Here is a 21,714-nt window from a genome sequence, read left to right on the forward strand (position 1 = left end):
CATTCAGCCCCCTTTACTCTGATACCCCTAAATAAAATACAGTGCAACCAATTGCCTTCAGAAGTCACCTAATTAGTAAATAGAGTCCACGTGTGTGTAATCTAATCTCAGTATAAATACAGCTGTTCTGTGAAGGCGTCAGAGGTTTGTTAGAGAACATTAGTGAACAAACAGCATCATGAAGCCCAAGGAACACAACAGACAGGTCAGGGATAAAGTTGTGGAGAAGTTTAAAGCAGGGTTAGGTTATAAAAAAATATCCCAAGCTTTGAACATCTCACGGAGCACTGTTCAATCCATCATCCGAAAATGGAAAGAGTATGGCACAAGTGCAAACCTACCAAGACATGGCCGTCCACCTAAACTGACAGGCCGGGCAAGGAGAGCATTGATCAAAGAAGCAGGCCCATGGTAACTCTGGAGGAGCTGCAGAGATCCACAGCTCAGGTGGGAGAATCTGTCCACAGAACAACTATTAGTCGTGCACTCCACAAATCGGGCCTTTATGGAAGAGTGGCAAGAAGAAAGCCATTGTTGAAAAAAAGCCATAAGAAGTCCCGTTTGCAGTTTGCCACAAGCCATGTGGGGGACACAGCAAACATGTGGAGGAAGGTGCTCTGGTCAGATGAGACCAAAATTGAAGTTTTTGGCCTAAATGCAAAATGCTATGTGTGGCGGAAAACTGACACTGCACATCACCCTGAACACACCATCCCCACTGTGGGGATGCTTTTCTTCAGCAGGGACAGGGAAGCTGGTCAGAGTTGATTGGAAGATGGATGGAGCCAAATACAGGGCAATCTTGGAAGAAAACCTGTTAGAGTCTGCAAAAGAGTCTGCAAAAGACTTGAGACTGGGGTGGAGGTTCACCTTCCAGCAGGACAACGACCCTAAACATACAGCCAGAGCTACAATGGAATGGTTTAGATCAAAGCATATTCATGTGTTAGAATGGCCCAGTCAGTCCAGACCTAAATCCAATTGAGAATCTCTGGCAAGACTTGAAAATTGACGTTCACAGACACTCTCCATCCAATCTGACTGAGCTTGAGCGTAATTGCAGCGAAAGGTGGTTCTACAAAGTATTAACTCAGGGGGGCTAAATACTTTTGCACACCACACTTTTCAGTTTTTTATTTGTAAAAAAATTTGAAAACCATGTATCATTTTCCGTCCACTTCACAATTACGCACCACTTTGTGTTGGTCTATCACATAAAATCCCAATAAAATACATTTACATTTGTGGTTGTAACGTGACAAAATGTGGAAAAGTTCAAGGGGTATGAAAACCTTTGCAAGCTACTGTAGTTCAGCCAAATTATGTCTTTAAGGAAGACATTAGGGAGTGAATGATTACAGGGATGGAGATGATGAATCTGAGTGCCGCAGGTTCAGGTCGATCATAAATACCATCATAGATTAGTTTAATCAAATTACCTGCGCTTCATTTATGTTCTGTTTTTGTGCTCCATTTTAACTTGATGCCGTTATTATTTAAGCATTGAAAATAAGTTTTCTTTACATTGTAAACTGTTTTTATGCTTAGTTGTTTTCTTTTAATCAATAAAATCTCTGTGCTACAGACTAATACACTCAGGTGAGAGAATTTCAGGATTTTGACCACTGATGCATTTAAAGACCATTCTAGGAATCGTCTGGAATGGCCGTTTCCCATAAAGTTACTGTTTGAAATACCTTGTCTCAGCTTCCACTCCATTGCCTTATCTCTGCTGGCAGTGTATGGAGAAGGTGCAGAAGAGGTTTACCAGAAATCCTCAGGGTGGAAACATCAAAGATGAGAGAGCAGAGCTTGAAGGTGAGTGGGGCAAGTTTAAAGGAGCTGAGTGGGGCAAGTTTTTCTTTTGCACAAGTGGGTGCCTGCAATGAACTGCCAGATGTGGTCATGGAAGTAGATGCAATGGTGGCATCTAAAAGGCTTTTAGATCGGTTTAATTTACATTAAGAGATACAACGCGGAAACAGGCCCTTCGGCCCACCGAGTCCACACTAACCAACGATCCCCACACACACTAGGGACAATTTAACAATTATACCAAGCCAATTAACCTACAAACCTGTACGTCATTGGAGTGTGGGAGGAAACCGCGGATCTTGGATAAAACCCACACAGATCATGGGGAGAACATACAAGATTAGTTCACCTTGACATTATGTTCGGCACAGACATTGTGGGCCTGTTCAGGTGCTATGCTGTTCAAAGGATGAATGGGCCCAGTGCAATCAGGAGCTGGATGAGTGGGCTATTTCCTGGGCAGAAACTGAATCATAAAGCAAAACATTTAAGATAAAGATGGTGGAAACAGGGATGTTTTCAGTTTTCTGCATAACTTACATTTAAACTTCAGCCACCAGGCAATAAGTTGTTCTGCACTGGCCAGGCTACACTCATATTACTGACTTAAATGAGCGAGACTACACCTGCATCTGTATTTTGCATTCTCTCTTCATTCTCAGTTTCTAATGTCCCCTCCATTCTCCTCGTATAGTTCTTCCTTCTATAGCGAGGTGAGATACAGTCAGATCATCATATCGAAAAGTGTGCAAAATACTGGCATGACCCAAGAAGACTATGATTGCAGAAAGAATGGAAGAGTCTATAACAAGGCATTACAGCTGGCATCTGGATGTTAAAATTCTTCCAAATAAACAGTCAGCTTCATTCATTTTTCAAGTTTCTATTAGCTTGCCTTACATTCTGTCACGTTTGAGAGAGCCATTAAATGGTCACCCGCTTGGTTGCTGTGACTACGTTGTCTAACAGGCTTTCAATGTTAGACATTGTAGTCTTTGGGGTCATTCATTAATTGGTTACATTTGATCATAAGCACATAACTAAAACATTCAGATCCATCAATTGTAGCTGCTTAAATTAATCCAATAAAAAGTTGTTAAAATGAGTATTACCTGTAACTAGTTGACTTCAGTACATTATCAATTAAACTCCCTGAGCATTTATTAATTAAAGGTGTCTTTGTTTTGAACTTGCCGTCCTGTCAAATTTATTGTTCGTAAAATATAACGATAACTTTTTGCAATGTCACTCACCTGAAACAAAACAATAGAATCTCCAAGCTAGTACCATATTTTCCGTAAATCAGAAGCAGCTGGTGTGGATTAAGGTTAATTCGTAGCGATTTAGGCTGTGCCTTTATTCCTTGAAGCGCAGGAGGATGAGGGGAGATCTTATAGAGGTACATAAAATCATGAGAGGAATAGATGGGGTAGATGCACAGAGATTCTTGACCAGAGTAGGTGAATCAAGGACCAGGGGGCATAAGTTTAAGGCGAAGGGGAAAAGATTTAATAGGAATCTGAGGGGTAACTTTTTCCACACAAAGGGTGGTGGGTGTATGGGACAAGCTGCCAGAGGAGGAAGTTGAGGCTGGGACTATTGTAACGTTTAAGAAACTGTTAGACAGGTACATGGATAGGACAGGTTTGGAGGGATATGGACCAAGCGCAGGCAAGTGGGACTTGTGTAGCCGAGACATTGTTGGCCGGTGTGGGCAAGTTTGGAAAAGTACATGTTTCCACACTGTATCTCTCTGTGACTCAATGATTTACATTTATACAGCTAGATATTGTGAAGTATTTTCCACAAATGCTGCACGTGAAACTAACTAACTTAACTACAAAGATAATAGTAATTGCTGCAGTAAAGATATCATTCTAAGTGTGTTTCCAATGAATTAAGTATTTGAAATGGGTCACAGTCATTCATTGTTCATTGAATCAATTCATGTTTAAAATCATCTTTTAAGATGGGATTTGTAGAAGTCAGCCGTGGAAAATCTTTTACACTGAGGAGCATTCTGTTTTCAAATAATCCGTTTTAAAGAAAAAGCATATGCATTGTTATTACTATTATTATGATCACCTCGACGCGGAGGGTGTGAACGCCGCCGGCTATGGGAGTCATGATCGTCTCATCAATCTTGAGGCCCATGACTGAGGAAGAACTAAGCGTAGGACTTGAACTTTATTTCGTCTTCCATCACAGTGAGGAATGTGTAGGAGTCACTATGGTGGATGTTCATGTTAAAATGTATTTTTGAAGTGATCTGTTACTTTTAATTGTATGACTGACCTGGCCAATGAAATTCCTCATATGTTCCAAAACATACTTGGCGAATAAAGTGTGATTCTGATTCTGATATTGATTCAGATTCTGAAATTCATGATTATTCCAAGAAAGTGTTTCAAAATATTGTTAGTCAGTAAGCGATTATTTACTCCAGCCTTTTCATTGACAGTGAGAGCTTTGAATTTCAGATCACTGGGTCATTGGGATGTTAGACATAGAAAACACAGGGGAAAAAGCAGCACCACACAAAGCTTTGTACAACTCAAACAAGAAGTGATTAAATATCAGTATATATTAAAAACATCCAACATTTCACTGAGAAAGTTAATACAGAACATTTCAAAATACAACCTACAAAGCTGAGGGATGTTGAACAGTCAAGTTGTGATACCTTTAAGTCAGTATTTTGGTGTTACATGTAATTTTAAGAATGGTCCCAGGCAAGTGAAAGCTGTGATGTTGTGGGAAGCAGGTCTTTGTGTTTTAAACTCATGTCATTAGAATTATCTTCTGTCTTTACTTGGATATCAGAACCTTTTCAACTGGTCCGAAGGTTCTTTAAGCCTCGAAGAACTGCAATGCCACCTCACTGTCACTCTTGCTTTTCTCTGTATCACTAACAATGGATTCCTCCAAAATGATGATTAGAAATGAATTTTGCTTGGAGAATTTGGAAGCCTTTCACATTTCGTGACTCATAGATGGACAGGTAACACAACACCCCTGCCCCACAGAAATCTGATAAGCCCCCAAAACCAATAAGGCTGCCACAATGGTTCCTAGGAAGAAAATAACTTGCTTTACCTTGCTCCATTTGTCTCAATGCTCAACATCAGTTCTGCACACTGTGATGGGGTGTGACCATTTTTATAAATTTTTTTAATAAGTATTATGTAACTTCCATTTTAACTTCATCCCTTTTTCCGTTCCGCTCAAGCATTCTTCCCAGAACATTGTTATCCTGAATATCATTCATCCCAAGCAGTAGTTCACCATCTTCCAGTATGCAATAGGCAGGCAATCTTCCCGTAACTTTCTGTCCTTTCCTTAGGAAATCTCAAGCTCACCTTTTCCTTGGGTAGAGAAGTCGCACTCCAAAGGGCATGGCACGTACACTCTGGGTTGTTACACTAAGCGGCTGCACCTCTGCAGCCACAAAAAAAATGCCGCCTCTCATGCAGGAAGCCTGGGTTCAATTTTTAAGGAGAGCTCATACAATGTGTCTTCATCCATAATAATTGTTTTGTCAAGTAAGTATTGAATGACCTACAATATCAAACAAGTAAATGTCAAAGACAGTAACTCAAGGAACAATAGTAAAGTATACAGGCCGGCCCCGGGCGACAAATGGGTTCTGTTTTTATGTTTGGCTGGAAGTCGATTTTGTACGCGTCAGAAAGTACACAAAATCACTCGAAAAGGTGTTCATTCCTCCACAGTATTGTGATGAATGCCATCGAAAGGACATGACACAGTGGGAGAATCTAGGATCAGAGGGCACAGCCTCAGAATAAAAGGACGTACCTTCAGAATTGAAGTGAGGAGGATTTTCTTTAGCCAGAGGGAGGTGAATCCGTGGAATTCATTGCCACAGATGGCTGTGGAGACCAAGTCATTGGGTATTTTTAAAACATAGATTGATAGTTTCTTGATTAGTAAGGGCATCAAAGTTTACGGGGAGAAGGCGGTAGAATAGGAGTTATGGGAAGAAGGCAGGAATATGGGGTTAGGAGGGAGAGATAGATCAGCCATAATTGAATTGCGGAGCAGATTCGAATGGGAAAATGGCCTAATTCTGTTCCTATATTTTATGGACTGATAATGAAGAACGATTACTAAAAGTGTAGAGAGAGGTAACTAGTTGTAGGAACAAATGCATGTAGGTCATTATTGAAACTCATCCATATGCAAGGATGGTCATAAACTGTGTATTTATAACCTGGGGAGGACCTGTACAGTGTTTTATTGAACAAATTATCTAGAAATAATCAGTGGCTGAGGAAATACTCTGGACAAAATGGTTGGAATGTAAATAATATTCTTTCAGCAAAGAGAAACTGCTTTCCAGTGGATTTTACACTTGTGAAGGCTTCTCCCATTCACTTTAACATGTTTCTCAGCTTATACGTACATAGCTTCAGTACCTTTTCTATTACATAGAAACATAGAAAATAGAAAATAGGTGCAGGAGTAGGCCCTTCAGCCTTTCGAGCCAGCACTGCCATTCAATATGATCATGGCTGATCATCCAGAATCAGTACCCCGTTCCTGCTTTCTTCCCAAATCCCTTGATTCTGCTAGCCCTAAGAGCTCTCTGTTGAATACATTCAATGATTTGGCTTCCACTGCCTTCTGTGGCAGAGAATTCCGCAGATGCACAACTCCCTGGCGGAACAAGTTTTTCCTCATCTCAGTCCTAAATGGCCTGCCTAAACTGTGATCCCTGATTCTGCACTCCCCCAACATGGCGAACATTTTTTTCTGCATCTAGCCTGTCCAATCCCTTAAGAATTTTATATGCTTCTATAAGATTCCCTCTCATCCTTCTAAATTACAGTGAATACAAGCCCAGATGATCTATTCTTTCACCATATGACAGTCCCGCCATCCTGGGAATTAACCTGGTGACCCTACGCTGCACTCCCTCCATAGCAAGAATGTACTCCCTCAATTAGCAATGGTGACAAAGCCCTCAAAGTATAAGATCCCTAAAAAGAGTAGCTCAATTATAGTACACCAGTACCCTTCTTACAAAGAACATTGCACACTACAGCACAGGAACAGACACTGTGGCCCACAATTTTTGTGCCAAACATGATGCCATCTGTCTATACATGGTCCATATCCCTCTATTCCCATGTGCCTATCCAAAAAACCTCTTAAGCGCTACTATAGTTTCTGCCTCCATCATCACCTCCTGCATTCTCCAGAATGTGGTTTAAAATCAGGAAGAGGTGTGTTCAACAATGGCAGCGCATTCACCATATTACTCACTTCAACATGTTCCTGTCTAAACATGCACATTGACACTGGTGTCCAATTAGCCACTTGAAATTGGAGGGGGGCATTGAGTGCTAATCTGTCCTCCGATTTGATTGCCCTTTCAATGAAAAAGGCATTCACTTTATGTTTCAGCATCATGTCTAAAATTAGCAATTTGAAACAGGTTTCAAAAGCCACTTAAAATATTGTTTACACAGTTGCATCCAAACTAAGGATCGACCCATGAAAGGTGGTTTCAGGTGTTCTTTAAGTAGTCTAACCCAGTCCAGTTTAAATTTGCATCAATATCACCTGGAATCCCAATGATTCAAACTGGTCATGAAATTAGAAATGTAAATAAATACGTAAATGTGAACACGAAGTTACCTTTGGTTGATGATCTATTCTATATGGGGTTTGTTGGAACTGGCGTATCTCCCTAATAATGTGTGATATCTAGGTTAAAAAGAAAGTCATCAGTTGCAAGAGCAAAATAAATGTATTGCATCATAAGTCTACAAAGCAACATTTGGCAATAACAAACAGTAGGAAGATAATTATTCTGTTTACACAAGGTGAACATTCAGGAGTAGTAAAACACCAACACCTGGATAAAGTGGATGTGCAGAGGATGTTGCCACTAGTGGCAGTCTCGGACCAGAGGCCATGGCCTCAGAATAAAAGAACGAACCTTTAGAAAGGAGATGAGGAGGAAATTGAGACCGAGGTGAGAAAAAACTTTTTCATCCAGAGAGTTTCACCCACAGAGGGCAGTGGAGGCCAAGTTACTGGATGGAATTAAGAGAGAGTTAGATAGAGCTCTAGGGGCTAGTGTAGTCAAGGGATATGGGGAGAAGGCAGGCACGGGTTATTGATAGGGGACGATCAGCCATGATCACAATGACTGGCGGTGCTGGCTCGAAGGGCCGAATGGCCTCCTCCTGCACCTATTTTCTATGTTTCTATGAAATTCTTTAGTCGGAGGGTGGTGAATCTGTGGAATTCATTGCCATGGCCAGCTGTGGAGGCCAAGTGAATGGATATCATTAAGGCAGAAATTGACAGACGGGTGTCAGGGGATATGGGGAGGAGGCAGGAGAATGGGTTGAGAGGGAAAGATAGGTCAGCCATGGAATACTTTATTGCCACATGTGACTAGGCACAGTGGAATTCTTTCCTTGCATACCCAATATATACAAATAGCAGCCACCTATGGCACTGACAAAGTTACAAAGCACGCCGGCGCCTCCTTTAATCCCCATTGCCCTTTGTTCCCCACCCACCCCAACTGTTCATTTTTCCTCTCCCTGATTGAATAGCGGAGTAGACTTGATGGGTTTGAATGGCCTAATTCTGCTCCTATCACCTATGAACATGAACGGATCATGGAAAGGCCTATGTTTAAGAAAGAACTGCAGATGCTGGAGAAATCGAAGGTAGGCAAAAATGCTGGAGAAACTCAGCGGGTGAGGCCGCATCTATGGAGCGAAGGAATAGGGCGACATTTCGGATCGAGATCCTTCTCTACATTCTTTATCCAGAGCCTGGTAGCAAAGACCACAGCAGTAGAACCACAGTTTTTTTTTCAAACTACATGGTATCATCAGCTATCTGGCTGATATAGAAATTTAGTGTAATCATTGTAGGAACTCGTCTTGTAAGCAGAGAAATTCTCGTACGATTGTGACATATAACTGTAGCCCATGTATTTGAACAAATGGATGATATTCAATAAACCTTAAGTTGGAATGGAAATACAGAGAACCTAATGATTTATAAAAAATTGTGCCTGTTGTGGCCTTGAGATTCTTCCCTTCTGGCAATGAAGATTGAAATATTTTGGAATGAGATAGGTTACGAGGAAATTGACAGGACTTGAGGGCCTGAGCTATAGGACGAGGTCGAGCAGGCTAGGACTCTATTCCTTGGAGATAAGAAGGATGTGATCCTACAAAGGTGTACAAAATCATAAAAGGAATATGGGGTAAACCCATAGTCTCTTGCCCAGAGCAGGGGAATCAAGAACCAGAGGACATTGGTTTAAGGTGAGGAACGGGAAGATTTAGTAGGAACCTAATGCCCCTGTCCCACTTAAGAAACCTGAACGGAAAGCTCTGGAGACTTTGTGCCCCACCCAAGGTTTCCGTGAGGTTCCCGGAGGTTTTTGTCAGTCTCCATACCTGCTTCCACTACCTGCAACCTCCGGCAACCACCTGCAACCTCCGGGAACCGCATACAAAACCTTTGCGCACCATCTGCTTGATGCACAAATGATGCCCAAGTGGGACAGGTCCTTTACTTACTAACTTACTTACTGCCTATTATGCCTCCTGGCATGTAGGGCAGCAACGGAGGTCCTCCACTCCTGTCTGTTCTATCACACATGCAAACAATTATTGATTTAGCTATGGAATGAGTGTTTTGCTGACAACGCCTGAATTTATTACCTATTCCTTCTCAAGGCACAATACTGATGGGAAGTAAATGCTGGACTGGAGTGATGCCTAAATCTGATGAACCAATTAATTGGCATGGGACAAGGGAAGGTTAGGAATCCACTTTGCCTGGCTTATGCTGAAGTGGCTGGGCTCCAGGAACTCCTAAGCCAAATCAAGAACACTTCAGACCATTTGGTTCATGTGCCATAATATAATGATCTATAGGGCGGCCACGGTGGTGCAGCAGTAGAGTTGCTGCCTTACAGCGGTTGCAGTACCAGAGACCCAGGTTCGATCCTGACTACGGGTGTTGTCTATACAAAGTTTGTACTTTCTCCCTGTGACTGTGCAGGTTTACTCCGAGAGCTTCGGTTTTCTCCCACACTCCAAAGACATACAGGTTTGTAGGTTAATTGGCTTGGTGTATGTGTAAATTGTCCCAAGGGTGTGTAGGATAGTGTTCATCTGTGGGGATCGCTGGTCGGTGCAGACTCGGTGGGCCGAAGTGCCTGTTTCCGCGCTGTACCTCTCAAAACTAATACTAAATAAAATTAAAGTTTCTGGCACACAGCAGAGGCAGGACAGGCGGAGGACGGAAGCGGCACCGGGAACAAAGGAAGACCCAGCGTGGGGGAAAAGCCACGAGGGAGGGGAGGGGAGAACAAAGGGCAACCTGGCGTGGGATACTTTGTGTGCCTCGTAACTTTGTCAGCGCCCTTTATGTGGCGACTCTTTGCATACCTTAGATGATGCAAAACAAAGAATATTACGGTGACTTTCCACATGTGAAAATAAAGTATATTTCATTCAATCATTCATTCACGTAGTGTGTTGGGAAAGTGGGATAACACAACTGTCCCTGACTGTGTAGTTCCAAACCTTCTTTAAACACTGTTACATAATGAAATTAAAATAGCTGTCATCGCATTTCATTGATTAAACTCACCATTCTCATTTTGGAAAAGTTTACAAGACCTTCATCAGTAAAATTGGGTGTACCCTCCTCTATAAACGCGAGGTCAGTCAAATACATCCCAAGGTAAGGAACACAGGGTGGATTACAACTGCAAAAGATCATATGAGATAACATTAAAAGGCTATCATTAATTTACAGTATGTGGGTGGTCCGGATGATTGCTTTTACGAGGAGTTCCTTCATGATTAATTCAGTAAAAGGTGGCACAGTGGCGCAGCTGGTGGAGCGACTGCCTCACAGCACCAGAGAACCGGGCTAGATCCTGACCTCGGGTGCTGCCTGGGTGGAGTTTGCATGTTCTCCCTGTGGCCATGTGGGTTTCCAGTTTCCTCCCACATCCCAAAGACGTGTGGATTAATTGCCTTTGTATAATGCCCCTGGCGTGCAGGGAGCTGATGCGAAAGTGGGATAACATAGAACTGGGATGAACGGGCGATTGATGGTCATGTGGGCTGAAGGGCCTGCACCATGCCGTATCTCTAAAGAAAAAAGACCTCTCAAATTCTGACGACCCTTCATAAACTAAGTCACAAATGTAGTGTGGTGTCATGCTTGGCCATCGCTTTAGGAAAAATGTGAAGGGCTCTGTCACTGGTGTTGAAAAATTTTACAACATGTTAGGAGATTGTAGCTATGTGATTTGACAGAACATATTGGGATTTTTCTCCGGAGAACAGAAGATGATGTGGAGAGATCTGATAATGGAATTTAAAACCATAAAGGGAGCAGACAGATTAGACAGAGGAAAATTTATCCCATGAGCAGAAGTTCTGGAATCAGCGGTCACTGAATGAAGGGGCTTGTCAGAAGAACCAAACGTGTCCGACGGGGATATGGCACGCCCTGTCAGGGGAAGTTTTGAAGGAAGATCATATTATAAAATCCAAGAGAGAGGTGGATAATCATCTGAAAGGAAAGAATATTCTGGACTTTGGGGAGAGGCGATGGGGAGTAGAGTTGCTGCCTCAAAGCGACAGAGATCCAGGTTCGATCCTGACTATGGGTGCTGTCTGTACGGAGTTTGTACATTCTCCCTGTGACCTGAGTGGGTTTTCTCCGGGAGCTCCAGTTTCCTACTACACTCCGAAGATGTACAGGAATATAGGTTAATTGGCTTGGGCAAAATTGTACATTGTCCCTAGTGTGTGCAGGATAGTGGTAGTGTGAGGGGATTAACTGGTCGGCGCAGACTCAGTGGGCCGAAGGGCCTGTTGCCGCACTGTGTCTCTAAACTAAACTGAAGCTAGATCTTGCACTTCCAGTAACACAATGAGCAAATATGGACACACTAAAACATTGAGCCAATATGGACACAGGACTAAAATTGATATGCGCCAATTCAAGCTTGCCATATCTGTGTCTCCAGACCAGCCAAAATAGGCAGCTTTCCAGTGTACATCATGGCAGCTCAAAGAATAACTTTTTGTTAAGTACTGAGAACACCTTTCTATGTGCACTGGGGAAATACACTTATCCTCTGTAGGCTGTAGATAAAAATGCTGGAGAAACTCAGTGAGTGAGGCAGCATCTATGGAGCGAAGGAATAGGTGGCATTTCGGGTCGAGACCCTTCTTCAGACTGATGTGGGGGTGGAGGGGGCTGGAAAAAGAAAGGAAGAGACTGAGACAGTGGGCTGTGGGAGAGCTGCGAAGGGGAGGCGAAAAGAAGGAGTAATCAAGGACTACTTGAAATTGGAAAGTCAATGTTCATACCGCTGGGGTGTAAACTACCCAAGCGAAATATGAGGTGCTGCTCCTCCAATTTACGGTGGGACTCACTCTGGCCATGGAGGAGGCCCAGGACAGAAAGGTCGGATTCGGAATGGTAGGGTGAGTTAAAGTGCTGAGCCACCAGGAGATCAGGTTGATTATTGTGAACAGAACAGATGTTGGGCGAAGACGCCTTGCTTGGTACTAAACTAAAAAATCAAAACTAACCTAGATAAAACAATAAAAAAAACTATTACTAAACATTAACTACCTATAACTCATAAAAAGAAAAACTAAAGAAACTAATAACTGTGTAACTAACTAAAACTAAACTAACAACTAAAAGAATAAAAAAACTAATAAACTAATAAAAATAAAAACAAACTAAACACGTTGAACTAAAAAAAAATAAAACTAAAACTAAACTAATAAAAATAAATATAATAAAAAAACCAAAAACTAAATAAACAATTAATTACCAAACTAACTAACTAAAATAACACTAAAAATTAAGATACCTAAACTAGGTATAAAAGACTAAACTAACTTAAACTTACTAATTTAACTAACTCTAAACAACCTACTAAAAAAAACAAAACTAAAATAACAAAGAACCTAATAACTACAAACAAACAAAAACTAAAAAACTAACTAACTAAACTAACTAATAACTATTATACCCTTAAACTACTAAGACTATATAACTTAAAACTACTCTAAAACTATAAAAACGAACTAAACTTAAACTACCCAAGCGAAAATATTAGGGCTGCTCCTCAATTTACGGTGGGGACTACTCTCATGGAGGAGGCCCAGAACAGAAAGGGTCGGATTCGGAATGGTGGGTTGTTAACGTGCTGAGCCACCAGGAGATCCTGTTTATTATTTGGTGACAGAGCGAAACCTTCACCGATGTAGAGCAGCTGACACCTGGAGCAGCGGATGCAATAGATAAGATTGGAGGAGGTGCATTTGAACCTCTGCCGCACCTGGAAAGACTGTTGGGTTCTTGGATGGAGTCAAGGGGGAAGGTAAAGCGACATCCTCTATTGGCTGTTTTACTTTCCATTGCTCCTGTATAATAAATGACTGACATTTGCAGTGAGATGCCTCTCAGTGCTTGTAGCCAAGCGTTGTAGAATAAACAATGAAGTTATGAATGGGATGGATGGCATGGATAAAATACCTCTGGTGTCCTTTAGCATTGATTAATCTAAGGCATAAATTTAAAGTGATCAGTGAAAGAATTAGGGAGAAGAAAAAGAGTATTCTTTGCCTGAAAGGGCTGAAAAGGTGCGCACCTTTGTTGCATTTAAAGGTACATTTGGCTGTTTACTCAGGGTGGTAATGTGCAGAGCTAAGGACTAAATGCAAACTCAAAGCTAGCATTTATTTCAAGAGGGCTTGTATACAAAAACAGGGATGTAATGCTGAGGCTCTTTCAGGCGTTGGTAAGACCGCATTTGGAATATTGTGAGCAATTTTGGGCTGCATATCCGAGGAAGGATCTGCTGGTTCTGCAGAGGGTCCTGATGAGGTTTACAAGAATGATCCCAGGAATGAGTTGGTTAACCTAGGATGATCGTTTCACAGGACTGGGCCTGTACTCGCAGGGGTTTAGCATAATTAGGGGGGACCCCATTGAAACATACAAAATAGTGAAAGGCTTGGATAGAGTGGATGTGGACAGGATGTTTCCACTAGTGGGAGAGTCTAGGACTAGAGGCCATAGCCTCAGAATTAAAGGTCATTCTTTTAGGAAGGAGATGAGGGGACATTTCTTTAGTCAGAGGGTAGCGAATCTGTGGCTGTGGAGGCCAAGTCAGTGGATATTTTTAAGGCTGAGATTGATAGATTCTTGATCAGTACAGATGTCAGATCGTTATGGGGAGAAAGCAGGAGAATGGGGTTGATGACTGAATGACGGAGTAAACTCGATGGGCCGAATGGCCTAACTCTACACCTATCACTTATGAACTTATGACCTTATGTCCAAGAACTTGTGGAATTCCCTGCCACAGAGGGCAGTGGAGGCCAAGTCATTGGGTGGATTTAAGAGAGAGTTAGATAGAGCTCTAGGGGTTACTGGAATCAAGGGATATGGGGGAGAAGGCAGGCACACGTTATTGATTGGGGACGATCAGCCATGATCACAATGAATGGCGGTGCTGACTCGAAGGGCCGAATGGCCTCCTCCTGCACCTATTTTCTATGTAACTAGGAAGTAGCATCTGATGCTCAGCAAATCTTTGCCAGCAAGGGTGCAAAGGTCTTCCATGCCTCTAAGCTCAATGGTTAATTTCCACTTTGTGACGCACATTTTAACTTTCTGTGGCTGGTTAGAGACTTCCTTTATCATTTGCATTGTATGATACTGCAATGTAGAGATTTATCAAAATAATTTCATATCGGATCATACTACCTACCATATTGGAACATTGTTTTTTTTCTAACACCAAATTTACTGAATGTTTGGGTTTAAGTTTAAAGTTTAGTTGTCACGCGTACCGAGGTACAGTGCTAACCAGTCAGCGGTAAGACAATATATGATTACAATCTAGACATCCACAGTGTATAGATACATGATAGAGGGAATAATATTGCATATTGTCAAGGTGTATTGTATTACAGGCCTGTTATGCTGCTGTAAGTAGGGATTTCTATTGTTGGTACATCTGACAATTAAACACTCTTGACTCTTGATAAGTAGAAAAAGACAATACATGCACATTGTGTTCAAGAAGGAACTGCAGATGCTGGAAGATCGAAGTTACACAAAAATGCTGGAGAAACTCAGCGGGTGCAGCAGCATCTATGGAGCGAAGGAAATAGGCGACGTTTCGGGCCAAAACCCTTTTTCAGACTGATGGGGGGTGGGAGGGAGAAACAATGCACATTGTTAGGAGTGAAATGAAAGAAGCTGCTCTGTGAAAGGAGCTTAGACTGGAAGTGTGAACTACATTGTAATAGAGCAAAGAAACGTCAATATTAAGCATGAACACTGAAATTTGCGAACAATTATTACACAGTAGCAGGTATCTTAAGGCAATACTAACTTTTTCAGTGTTTCCCTTAGATTTTTAAATCTTCCTTCAGAGGAGACAGTTTTCTGAAGCTTGTCCATTTGGGCTTTGGTCTAAAACAAATGAAATGACAATGATGAACAGGTCAAATTTTAAAATGTTATCAATGAATAAATGAAAATCACTCAATCTAAGTATTTGAGCAATGTGAAATATGGCAGCCAGTCTTCAATCGGATTTACTGTTCATAACGTTTGCAACAGATTGGAATGATGGAATTAATGAGTGATTGCCAGAACAGAAAAAAACATCTTACAGTATTTTTACCTCCCATAGCCCAAGGCCAATGTACTATTGCAACATTTAATTTGGTTTACAAGCCAGCATGGCTAGGGATAATTGCTCAATAAATTTTGTCTGGTTTACTCAGTAATGCAATAGGCATTGATGTAGTCTATTACAATATAGTCATAGAGTGTCATAGAGTCATAGAGTGATACAGTGTGGAAACAGGCCCTTCAGTCCAACTTGCCCACACCGGCCAACATGTCGCAGCTACACTAGTCCCACCACGTTTGGTCCATATCCCTCCAAACCTGTCCTATCCATGTACCTGTCTAACTGTTTCATAAATGTTGAGACAGACCCTGCCTCAGCTACCTCCTCTGGCAGCTTGTTCCACACACCCACCACCTTTTGTGTGAAAAAGTTACCTCTCAGATTCCTATTAAATAATTTCCCTTTCACCTTACACCTATGTCCTCTGGTCCATGACTCACCTACTCTGGGCAAGATACTCTGTGCATCTACCTGATCTATTGTTCTCATGATTTTATACACTTCACTAAGATCACCCCTCGTCCTCCTGCGCTCCAAAGAATAGAGTCCCAGCCTACTCAACCTCTACCTGTAGCTCAGACCCTCTAGTCCTGGGAACATTCTTGTAAATCTTCTCTGTACCCTTTCCAGCTTATAACTATATAACAATTACAGCATGGAAACAGGCCATCTCGGCCCTTCTAGTCCGTGCCGAACACTTATTCTCCCCTAGCCCCATCTACCTGCACTCAGACCATAACCCTCCATTTCTTTCCCGTCCATATACCTATCCAATTTATTTTTAAATGATAAAATCGAACCTGCCTCCACTACTTCCACTGGAAGCTCATTCCACACAGTTACCACTCTCTGAGTGAAGAAGTTCCCCCTGATGTTACCCCTAAACATCTGTCCCTTGACAGCTTGACAACATATTTCCTATAACATGGTGCACAATACCTTGAGCTGGGATTAGACCTTGGGATCTTTAACCTTGAGTTGGGATTTTCATCGAAATGGATAATTTCTGTTAGATTTATTTAATAAAATAACGTGATACAAAAAGCTTTGTGTGGCAGTAGCATGCTGTGTAAATTCAAACAGCTATCAGCGGGCCTTTGAGCATAAAATCCTGTAGGGACAGAGTCCAGATCTCTGCAGGATAAACGTCCATGCCAGGAATGTAAGCTGTAAAATCTACCCTGTGAGTTTGTGAGTTATGTATTAAGTATAAATTCAGTTTGCGTCTAATCACTGGATAAATCTAACAGGCCTTCACATCTAACAGGTCTTCAGTGAGCTGTTCTATCTTTCAAAACATGGCCATTTGTCTATAGCTGACAGTAAGCTTTCTGTCATGCTAAGGTAGCTTTGAGGTGAAGGATAAACAGAGGAATTATTGTGAAGGAAGGAACTGCAGATACTGGTCTGAACCAACGATAGACACAAAAAGCTGGAGTAACCCAGCGGGTCAGACAACATCTCTGGAGAAAAGGAATAGGTTACGTTTCGTGTCAAAACCGTTTTTCAGACCTATTCCTTTTCTCAAGAGATGCTGCCTGACCCGCTGAGTTATACCAGCTGTTTGTGTCTATTGTTGGAACTATTGTGATATTAGTTTCACTTCTCTGTGGATTGTCACCTTGGCGTGGTGGAGAAGCTTGTGTGGACCTGAGATCCTGAAAGCGATGCCGTCTGGAGCTATGCTCCTCGTAGGGGCACCCATGGCTGTAAGTTCAAGGGGGAGGTCTCTGACAAAGAGCAATCCAACCAAGACCTCAATGGTGAAACAGGTGGAGGATGATGGCTGAACTTAGTGGAGCGTCACAACGGCCAGGAAGGCGGATGAAGGCTGCAGCAGAAAAGGGTCTCCGGTCGTCTTGGACTTCATGCAACTGGATCCTGACCCAGATCTGTCAAGGACCATGGGGTAGCTGTCTGTGCACCAGTCTCCCCATGTTAAACAAACTCACGCACAGGCGTCCTCCATGTAGGGAATAGCACCCTGGAGACATCCATGGTCAGGGTTGACGGTGGATATGCAATGGAAAACATTTAAAGACTGCATGGATGAACTACAAAGATTGTTCATCCCAGTTTGGCAAAAGAATAAATCGGGAAGGTAGTACATCCATGGATAACAAGGGAAATCAGGGATAGTATCAAAGCGAAGGATGATGCGTACAAATTAGCCAGAAAAAGCAGCATACCGGAGGACTGGGAGAAATTCAAAGACCAGCAGAGGAGGACAAAGGGCTTAATTAGGAAAGGAAACATAGATTATGAAAGAAAACTGGCAGGGAACATAAAAACTGACTGCAAAAGTTTTTATAGATATGTGAAAAGAAAGAGATTAGTTAAAACAAATGTAGGTCCCTTGCAGTCAGAAACAGATGAGTTGATCATGGGGAACAAGGATATGGCAGACCAATTGAATAACTATTTTGGTTCCGTCTTCACTAAGGAAGACATAAATAATTTGCCGGAAATAGCAGGGGACCGCGGGTCAAAGGAGTTGGAGGAATTGAGTGAAATCCAGGTTAGCCGCGAAGTGGTGTTGGGTAAATTGAATGGACTAAAGGCCGATAAATCCCCAGGGCCAGATAGGCTGCATCCCAGAGTACTTAAGGAAGTAGCTCCAGAAATAGTGGATGCATTAGTAATAATCTTTCAAAACACTTTAGATTTTGGAGTAGTTCCCGAAGATTGGCGGGTAGCAAACGTAACCCCACTTTTTAAGAAGGGAGGGAGAGAGAAAATGGGGAATTACAGACCAGTTAGTCTAACATCGGTAGTGGGGAAACTGCTAGAGTCAGTTATTAAAGATGGGATAGCAGCACATTTGGAAAGTGGTGAAATCATTGAACAAAGTCAGCATGGATTTACGAAAGGTAAATCATGTCTGACGAATCTTATAGAATTTTTCGAGGATGTAACTAGTAGCGTGGATAGGGGAGAACCAGTGGATGTGGTGTATCTGGACTTCCAGAAGGCTTTCGACAAGGTCCCACATAAGAGATTAGTATACAAACTTAAAGCACACGGCATTGGGGGTTCAGTATTGATGTGGATAGAGAACTGGCTGGCAAACAGGAAGCAAAGAGTAGGAGTAAACGGGTCCTTTTCACAACGGCAGGCAGTGACTAGTGGGGTACCGCAAGGCTTAGTGCTGGGACCCCAGCTATTTACATATATATTAATGATCTGGATGAGGGAATTGAAGGCAATATCTCCAAGTTTGCGGATGACACTAAGCTGGGGGGCAGTGTTAGCTGTGAGGAGGATGCTAGGAGACTGCAAGGTGACTTGGATAGGCTGGGTGAGTGGGCAAATGTTTGGCAGATGCAGTATAATGTGGATAAATGTGAGGTTATCCATTTTGGTGGCAAAAACGGGAAAGCAGACTATTATCTAAATGGTGGCCGATTGGGAAAGGGGGAGATGCAGCGAGACCTGGGTGTCATGGTACACCAGTCATTGAAGGTAGGCATGCAGGTGCAGCAGGCAGTAAAGAAAGTGAATGGTATGTTAGCTTTCATTGCAAAAGGATTTGAGTATAGGAGCAGGGAGGTTCTACTGCAGTTGTACAGGGTCTTGGTGAGACCACACCTGGAGTATTGCATACAGTTTTGGTCTCCAAATCTGAGGAAGGACATTATTGCCATAGAGGGAGTGCAGAGACGGTTCACCAGACTGATTGCTGGGATGGCAGGACTGTCTTATGAGGAAAGACTGGATAGACTTGGTTTATACTCTCTAGAATTTAGAAGATTGAGAGGGGATCTTATAGAAACTTACAAAATTCTTAAGGGGTTGGACAGGCTTGATGCAGGAAGATTGTTCCCGATGTTAGCGAAGTCCAGGACAAGGGGTCACAGCTTAAGGATAAATCCTTTAAAACCGAGATGAGAAGAACTTTTTTCACACACAGAGAGTGGTGAATCTCTGGAACTCTCTGCCACAGAGGGTAGTTGAGGCCAGTTCATTGGCTATATTTAAGAGGGAGTTAGATGTGGCCCTTGTGGCTAAGGGGATCAGGGGGTATGGAGAGAAGGCAGGTACGGGATACTGAGTTGGATGATCAGCCATGATCATATTGAATGGCGGTGCAGGCTCGAAGGGCCGAATGGCCTACTCCTGCACCTAATTTCTATGTTTCTATGTTTCTATGGTCAGCCACGACTGAACGAGGCCTAAGAAGTTTCACCTGGAATTCATTTTGTAAATAGCAATTGATTTGTGCATTTCCTTTGAACAAAGGGGAAATCATTGCGTGTACTTGGGCATGAGTAATGCATGAGACGCCTGTGGAGTACACTGCATGGTTGATGTTTGTTACCTGTTTGGAAACTTTTGCCCAGGTTTTCTTCAGTCTGTAGATTGCACTTCTATTCAGTGCTGAAGTGATCTCAAGGACACCATTGTAGTTGTGCATACAGCGACAAACGTCTCCCACTGCTATCCATTTCTCAATGGAAATTGTGCGTGAACTAACATCCGCATGCATCATGATTTGAGAAGCAACAAGGTTACTCATCTGAAAAGGAAGTAACAGTGAATGAGAAATGGGGAGCATCTATAATCATTAAAATAGAGAATAGCTGGCAGAAGGAAATAATTACATTGGCTATAATTTAATGAAGGGTATAGAATCCCCCATCAACCTTGGAGAAAAGTCTTACATTAGATTACAACCACTAAGTAATTTCCTTACATTTAACATTTCTACCAGGCATCAGTTTTGTTGGTCTCTGCAATTTATTTGCTTCCCTGCGTCTAGTTAAGTGAATAAGGCAAATGAATAACTGTAGGTTGTTTTCAGAACCCGTTCAGCTTCCTGCTGACTGATAGCTTGCATTATCAGGAAATACACATGAACATCTAAAGGGCCTCTCCCACTTGAATGAGCTAATCCATTAGTTTAGAAGACCCTAGACGAGTTGAAAAAAATGTCAAGGTCGTGTTGACTCGCCGAAGTAAAAGACCTCCTACGGCCTCCTACGGCTATGTCTACGACCTCCTATGACTATGTCTATGACCTCCTACGACTATGTCTACGACCTCCTAAGACCCCCCTCGACCTCAGTCTTCCACACCTAAGACCAACTACGACTAGCTACATGGAAAATGATCACTTGATAAAATAATGTCATGTTTGCTTTTTTTTTTCTCGGGCCAGTTACCGACCTGCGACTACCTACGACCATCTATGACTACCATCACGACCTACTATGACCTACCTATGACCTACCTACGAGTAAAAAGTATAAATTTTTCCATGCCAACCTTTTTTACTCGTGGACGTTTTTTATCAGGCTGGAAAAAACGTCACGACCTACTTGAGGCCACGAGTACACGGAGACTACTCACGAGCATGAGGATGAGTTACGAAGACCTCCTACGACCTCGTGGTGACCATGCTGCGAGTATGAGTCAACGGCAAACTCGGCAAAGGTCATCAATTAGGTCGTGAAAGTGGGACAGGGGCTTAAGACCAACAGTCAGGTACATGGTTACTGTCAAAGGTATAAAGAAATGCAGGCAAAACAAGAATGTAAACAAAAATAATAATAAGCTGTGGGTTGTAAAAATTCATAGGAAACACATGGTCGAGGTGATCAGGAACAGATCAAGGCAATAAGATAATAAGTAGTAGGAATAGAATTTGGCCATTCGGCCCATCAAGTCTACTCCGTCATTCAATCATGGCTGACCTATCTCTCGCTCCTAACCCCATTCTCCGGCTTTCTCCCCATAACCCTCGACACCCGTACTGATCGAGAGTCAATCTATCTCTGCCTTGAAAATATCCATTGACTGGGCCTCCACAGAATTCCACAGATTCACCACACTCTGACTAAAGAAATCCCTCCTCATCTCCTCCCTAAAGGAGTGTCCTTTAATTCTGAAGCTATGATTTCTAGTCCTCGACTCTCCACATCCACTCTACTCAAGCCTTTCACTATTCGGTATGTTTCAATAGGCAATACACAATAGGTGCAGCAGTAGGCCATTCGGCCCTTCGAGCCAGCACCACCATTCAATATGATCATGGCTGATCATCCACAATCAGTAACCCGTTCCTGCTTTTCCCCATATCCCTTGTTTCCTTTAGCCCAAAGAGCTAAATCTAACTCTTTCTTGAAAACATCAAGTGAATT

At 42.4% G+C, this 21,714-nt stretch overlaps 1 protein-coding gene across 1 annotated transcript in view; it reads right to left on the bottom strand.

Moving 5' to 3' along the window:
• Positions 1–858: 858 nt before the first annotated feature.
• rasgrf2b (Ras protein-specific guanine nucleotide-releasing factor 2b) overlaps positions 859–21,714 on the bottom strand; it is a 220,075-nt gene continuing 199,219 nt past the window's right edge. The window contains exons 22-26 of the mRNA XM_055631130.1: positions 19,893–20,090; positions 15,269–15,348; positions 10,474–10,591; positions 7,477–7,545; positions 859–5,373 (exon numbers count right to left, since the gene is read on the bottom strand). Coding sequence (XP_055487105.1) covers positions 5,281–5,373; positions 7,477–7,545; positions 10,474–10,591; positions 15,269–15,348; positions 19,893–20,090 — 558 coding nt within the window. The 3' untranslated portion in view covers positions 859–5,280. The remainder of the gene's footprint in view (positions 5,374–7,476; positions 7,546–10,473; positions 10,592–15,268; positions 15,349–19,892; positions 20,091–21,714) is intronic.

This window comes from Leucoraja erinacea, chromosome 3 (assembly GCF_028641065.1).
Source record: "Leucoraja erinacea ecotype New England chromosome 3, Leri_hhj_1, whole genome shotgun sequence".
Classification (NCBI taxonomy): domain Eukaryota; kingdom Metazoa; phylum Chordata; class Chondrichthyes; order Rajiformes; family Rajidae; genus Leucoraja; species Leucoraja erinaceus.